Source organism: Elephantulus edwardii, unplaced genomic scaffold, assembly GCF_000299155.1.
Source record: "Elephantulus edwardii isolate Elephantulus edwardi_28Jun2011 unplaced genomic scaffold, EleEdw1.0 scaffold00082, whole genome shotgun sequence".
Lineage (NCBI taxonomy): Eukaryota > Metazoa > Chordata > Mammalia > Macroscelidea > Macroscelididae > Elephantulus > Elephantulus edwardii.
The window spans coordinates 807273-812620 of NW_006399832.1; the positions used below are offsets into that span (position 1 = coordinate 807273).

The 5348-nt window shown below is 40.6% G+C and overlaps 1 protein-coding gene across 1 annotated transcript; it reads left to right on the forward strand.

Moving 5' to 3' along the window:
* Positions 1 to 2471: 2471 nt before the first annotated feature.
* S100Z (S100 calcium binding protein Z) lies at positions 2472 to 5047 on the forward strand. The gene is made up of 2 exons (XM_006889832.1): positions 2472 to 2612; positions 4889 to 5047. The coding sequence occupies exons 1-2, from the start codon at positions 2472 to 2474 to the stop codon at positions 5045 to 5047; spliced, it is 300 nt and encodes a 99-aa protein (XP_006889894.1).
* The last annotated feature ends 301 nt before the right edge of the window (positions 5048 to 5348 follow it).

Consider the following 5348-nt stretch of genomic DNA (forward strand, 5'->3'; position numbering starts at 1 on the left):
GACTGGACGGCACATAACAACAACAACAACAACATATCAGTGTTATGGTTCGATAATATTCACACTCTGTAGGTTCACCTCTTTTTTGAATTTGGAATAAATAGGATCTCTTTGAGTCAGTTAATCAGGTAGTTGTCCTCCAGATTTCTTGGCAAAATCTGATGAGCATATTTTACTTAAACAAGAAAAGTACTTACAGATTAGTTTTGAGAAGTCCTGTTTTAAATGGGAAGATTTTAAAACCATCTTTTCCCTCTTAAATCAGGTAATTCGGCCATCGTCCCAGAATTCCACCAGGCTTTGCTGACAGCCAGGGGATTACAAGCAAGAAAAGTGCTACAACCTTTACAACTAGGAAAATTTTACAACCACATTTACCTTTGATAAAATTAATTCAAGAAATTTAACAAGTCCTACTCTCACATTGCTCTTCAAGCACTTCATTCCCTCCTCTTCCTTCCTAGTCCCTAATGATACTACTTTTACTTCTTTAGCCTTTCAGTTACTGTTGTTGTTATTATTATTTTAGGCAAACACAACCCTATCATACATGCAGAAGGCTCCCGAGTTGTGCTTGACTACTAATCTAATGGCTGATGGGAAAATGTGCCTTGTAGCACCATGGAGGAAAGGATTGGCTATCTACTTCTGTACAGATAGCAGCCAAGACATCTCTATTCTGTAACACACAGGGTCGCTCGCCATAAGTGGAAATTGACTCAGTGACTAAGCATTTTCTTTCCTGCCTTTTCAGATGCACATGTAGTCTTACTGTATGCCTTTCTTTCACAATTTTAATCACTTTTTCTACCTTTCTAAATGAAAGTGAGCACATTAGACACCCTGGTGGCACAGTGCTTAAGAGCTTGGGTGCTAAGTGAGAAGCTGTTTCAAACAAGTCAGTGACTGTGAGGGAGAAAAGACTGAGATCTGTTCCTACAAAGATCACGGCCTCGGAAGTCCTGAGGGGCAGTTCTCCTTGGGCCTGGAGCTTTGCTATGAGTCTGGCTCAGCCAGATAGCACAGAACGGCTCAGTACATTGAGTGCTTCCTCCCTTCTTAAGTACAGTTCATTGTGTAAGGAACTCTAGGGATTCAGTGCTTACACACTTGCCTGCTAAGGGGAAAGTCAACAGTTCAAATCACCAGCCACTTTGTGGGAGGAAGCTGTGGTAGTCTCTGTCTTTAAAAGGAGCCCTGGTGGCACAATGTTTAAAACACACAGCTGCTGACATAAAGCTAGTGGTTCAAACCCACAAGCCCTTGAATGAACATTCATCAGTGTGGCATTACAGGCCTTAAACGTTACAGTCTCTGTAAAGATCACACCTTGGAGCCTATAGTGCAGCTCTATTCTGTCCTATGGAGTTACTATGAGTTGGAACAGACTTTTTTGGCAACAAGTTTGGTTTGGAGATTTTGACTCATTGTGTTATTTTGTTCTTTCTGTGTTTATTTCCTTGATTTTGCCTTTGGTTTTGCCAAGGAGTCTACAGGTTTGAGCTAGTGTTGCTTCTTGACCTATTTTAAGAGCTCACTCTGTCAACTTCCTAGCAACTAATTGCTTCTCCGGCCGAGCTCCCAGAACACGGGGATAACTGAGGGTTCCTCCTTCCTCCTCTTACCATCTCATCTCCTGCACACAACAGCCTCCAGCCCTTCCTGGGTGCCCCATGGGGTGGCAGCTCACACCTGTTCACCCCGTAATTATAAACAGACACAGCAGCACCACTACATGCATCTCGCAATCTCTTGTCACTGGTAATTTCCATCTTCTCAGGGAACAGGTGCGCCGGGGTGGAGTCCCCGGCATAAAGGTTTCCAGCTTCGTTGTAAACATCGAGTGACGGAGCGGTGTGCTGGCTGAACAGGTACAAGTTAGGTATTCTGGGTTTTTTTTTCGTTTTTGAAACCTGCGTTTTTGTGTGACTCTGTAGTTGATTGCTAACTTATGAACATGCTGAGCTGTTAGATCTTGGGGAAGTAGGGCACAGGGACAAGGGGAAGCCACCTGCAATGTCTCATTTACAGTTTGTCCTGGAATGAATGTTTCTGTTAACATTCATTCTTGTTTCTTGAAAGTTACTGTATGTATTATATGTACAATAACAGCCCAGCAAAAAAGAGGATAGGGTGGTGGTGGTGGGGGTTGGTAATTGTGCAACAATAAATGAATATTAAATAAAAAGTGAATTGGGGGAGGGAGAAGGAAGAGCGAGGGGGTAAAATGTACAAAAATGAATGAATGAAAATCTAACTTCTCTGTGAATGTTCACTAAAGTCATAATTAAAAGAAAATGTTATGTTAAAAAACCCAGAAAGTTACCATGGCTTACCCCCCATTACCTGCTTAGTGGGTTGCCTCGGGGGATGGTATTCTTCTATGTTAATGAAAATGTTGCTATTTCTCCATTGCTTATTTTGAACAAGTGTTTTCTCCCTGACCTTGGTGGTCTGCCCCTGCTGTCAGCATGCCCACCCAGCTGGAGATGGCCATGGATACCATGATTAGAGTTTTCCATCGGTACTCTTGCAAAGAAGGGGACAAGTTCAAGCTCAGCAAAGGGGAGCTGAAAATGCTCCTGCAGCGAGAGCTCACGGAATTCCTCTCGGTGAGTCTCTAAGTGGCCCCTTGGCACCAAGCTGGGGGAGATCCGGCTTTCAGCCACTTTCCCTCAGCACACAGTCTACTGTGATTCTATCACCCAAAAACAGGGCTTGTGTTGAGGTTCAAAGTACCTGGGAAGCAAACACTGAACACCTTTATTTTCGATTTTTGTCACATGTGCTCTCTTCCATATTGGATAGGATTTCCAAACGTTAAAGGTGATTATTTGAGGCTTTCATCAATTATTTGACATCATGAGGCTGCAAGAAGAAACCAGTTATACCAAGAGTTCTGTCCAGATGTCTGTAAATTAATCTTACTTATTGCACCAGAAATCAGGCCTGAGTGCTTTGTGTTGTGGTGCCAGGTTTTCCGTGTGAATGAGAGATGCTTTGAGAGCTTTATCAGACAAACACAAGCTGATTGGGATCAACCACAAGGATATGTTTGGTACGTTAGTCAATGCGATACCAGACACACGTCTTAAAACAGCAAGAGCTCAGTAAATCTGAGTGAAGGTTTACAGGGCAGTGTTTGGAGCCTCCTGAGGAAAAGACTTTACTCTGATGTTTATGGATTGATTTTAATACAATGTAATCTCCCCTCTTGTTCGAAGTAAATCTACACAACCCTTGTATGAAGGCTCCAGTGATTTGATTATGATTCTCTGTCTCTCCCCTCTGCTCCTAATTTTCTAGGGTAAAACTTAAAGTAAAATTTTCTCTCTAACGTAATAACTCTTCTTAATATCATTTTAATTGCTTTAGAAGTTCCCAGGAACTTTTTGTCCTCCCAAACTCAGTTTGGTTCCTGTATCTTATAATGTTCCAAATCAAAGGCTCAGTCAGTCAAACTTGGCATGCTGGTTTAGTCAAGTCAAATTTATGTTTTCTGCCAAGTTGATTTTAATCAATTAAATTTAACTTTCCAACCATTTGATGGTTGGTAGCTAATGAAAGGATGATGGGGAATTTCTGGAGGAAATGAACTCCTTGTGGAAATATTTCTCATCAACTGCTAATCCCAGGAGAGGAGGGTGCTCACAGGCCCATTCTTTCTGAAGCCCATAAAACGCAGGGTACTCCTGTTTTTGTGTGTTAGGCAACGTGCTAAGTAGAGTTGCTGGGGAAAGTGCAATGTTGTAGTTATGTGTCGTCGAGTCATCTGAGATTTATAGCGACCCTATGTACATAATGCCTGCAAAATATGCCTTGTGCAATAGGTGGGACAGAGTTAAATGAAAACATTAAGCCTTGGTAGTGTTGACTATTGGGTTGCTAAACTGAAAAGTTGGTGGTTCAAATCCACTAGTAGTTCCTTGGGAAAAAAATGGACAATCTCCTCTCTGGAAGATTTACAGGCTTGGAAATCGGAATACAATCTCTGTAATTTGGAAGTGGCTCAACAATAATGGGTTTGGGATTGGTTTTGTAGTAAAAAATTACTTGTTGTTTATCTGAAATTCAACTTTAACTGGTGTTTTCTATTTTTATAGACTAAAACTGACAAGTCTAGTGCTAACCACTTTCAAAAGTTGTGTTGAAAAAACTCCCTAAATTTGCAGATAGGTATCATTTCCATTTTACAAATAAGCAAAAGCCACTACCACTTCATGGTAGTGAAGCTGAAATTGACTCATGGGTAATGGTGACCATCCAACAGGTTTTCAGAGGCAGTCACTAAAAAGCAGGTTAAGTAATTCGCTTCAAGTTCCCTTCTTGGTAAATGGTAGAGTTGCTCACTCTTTTTGGCTTCAAAGTTCCCCTCTTTATACCCTACTTGACTGCTCACCTGGCTTTGGACTTTGTGATATGGTGAAAACAAGTTTTAGATTAACAACTCCTTTTGATCAATACTGATTTGACTCAGGTTTAATGACCAAGAACAGCAGAACTATACGATCATGGAGCAGAGGTTACATTCTTAGCATGTGTGCCTGGCACAAACCTAGCAGCAAACAGGCATGTAGGCTTTGCCTTTTTTGTTATTTTGTGCTGTTGACTCAGAGCTGACCCACTGCTGACCCCTCAGTAGGTTTTCAGAGGCAGTAAATTGTATGGGAGGAGATTTCCCATCCTTCTGCTGAGAAGCTGGGAGATTCAAACCGTGTGCCTTTAGGATTGCAGCACATTTCTTATCACTGTTCATCAGTTGCCTTTAGATGCTAAAAATGGGAATACAAACTGTAATGGGGAAGAGGGTGGGGGAGAAAGATATTGTTTCTACTCTCATATTGAGCCTCAAAATGTGGGAATTGGAACCTTTCTTTTTTTCTTTCAGTGCCAGAAGGATCCCCAGTTGGTTGACAAGATCATGCAGGACCTGGATGCCAATAAGGACAATGAAGTGGATTTTAATGAATTTGTGGTCATGGTGGCAGCTCTGACTGTTGCTTGTAATGATTACTTTGTAGAACAATTGAAGAAAAAAGGAAAGTAGTGATAAGTAGTAAGAAAAGATAAAGGCAGAGATATAGCCAAGATTATCTCATTAGCATCCAGTTATATATATTCTTTGGAGTTATAGACACACTAATGGCATTTAATGAGGTAGATTATGTATAACCAATTGCTCATGTTATAAAATGTGTATATCTTAATATACTGATTTCAAGGAATTATTTCACATCTCATGTTCCCTATTTGAAAATTTATGATATTATGAAAATAATGGTAATAATAATATTAAAAATTATAAAATTTAAAAAGTGCATCACAAACTAAACTACTTTCAAATGAGG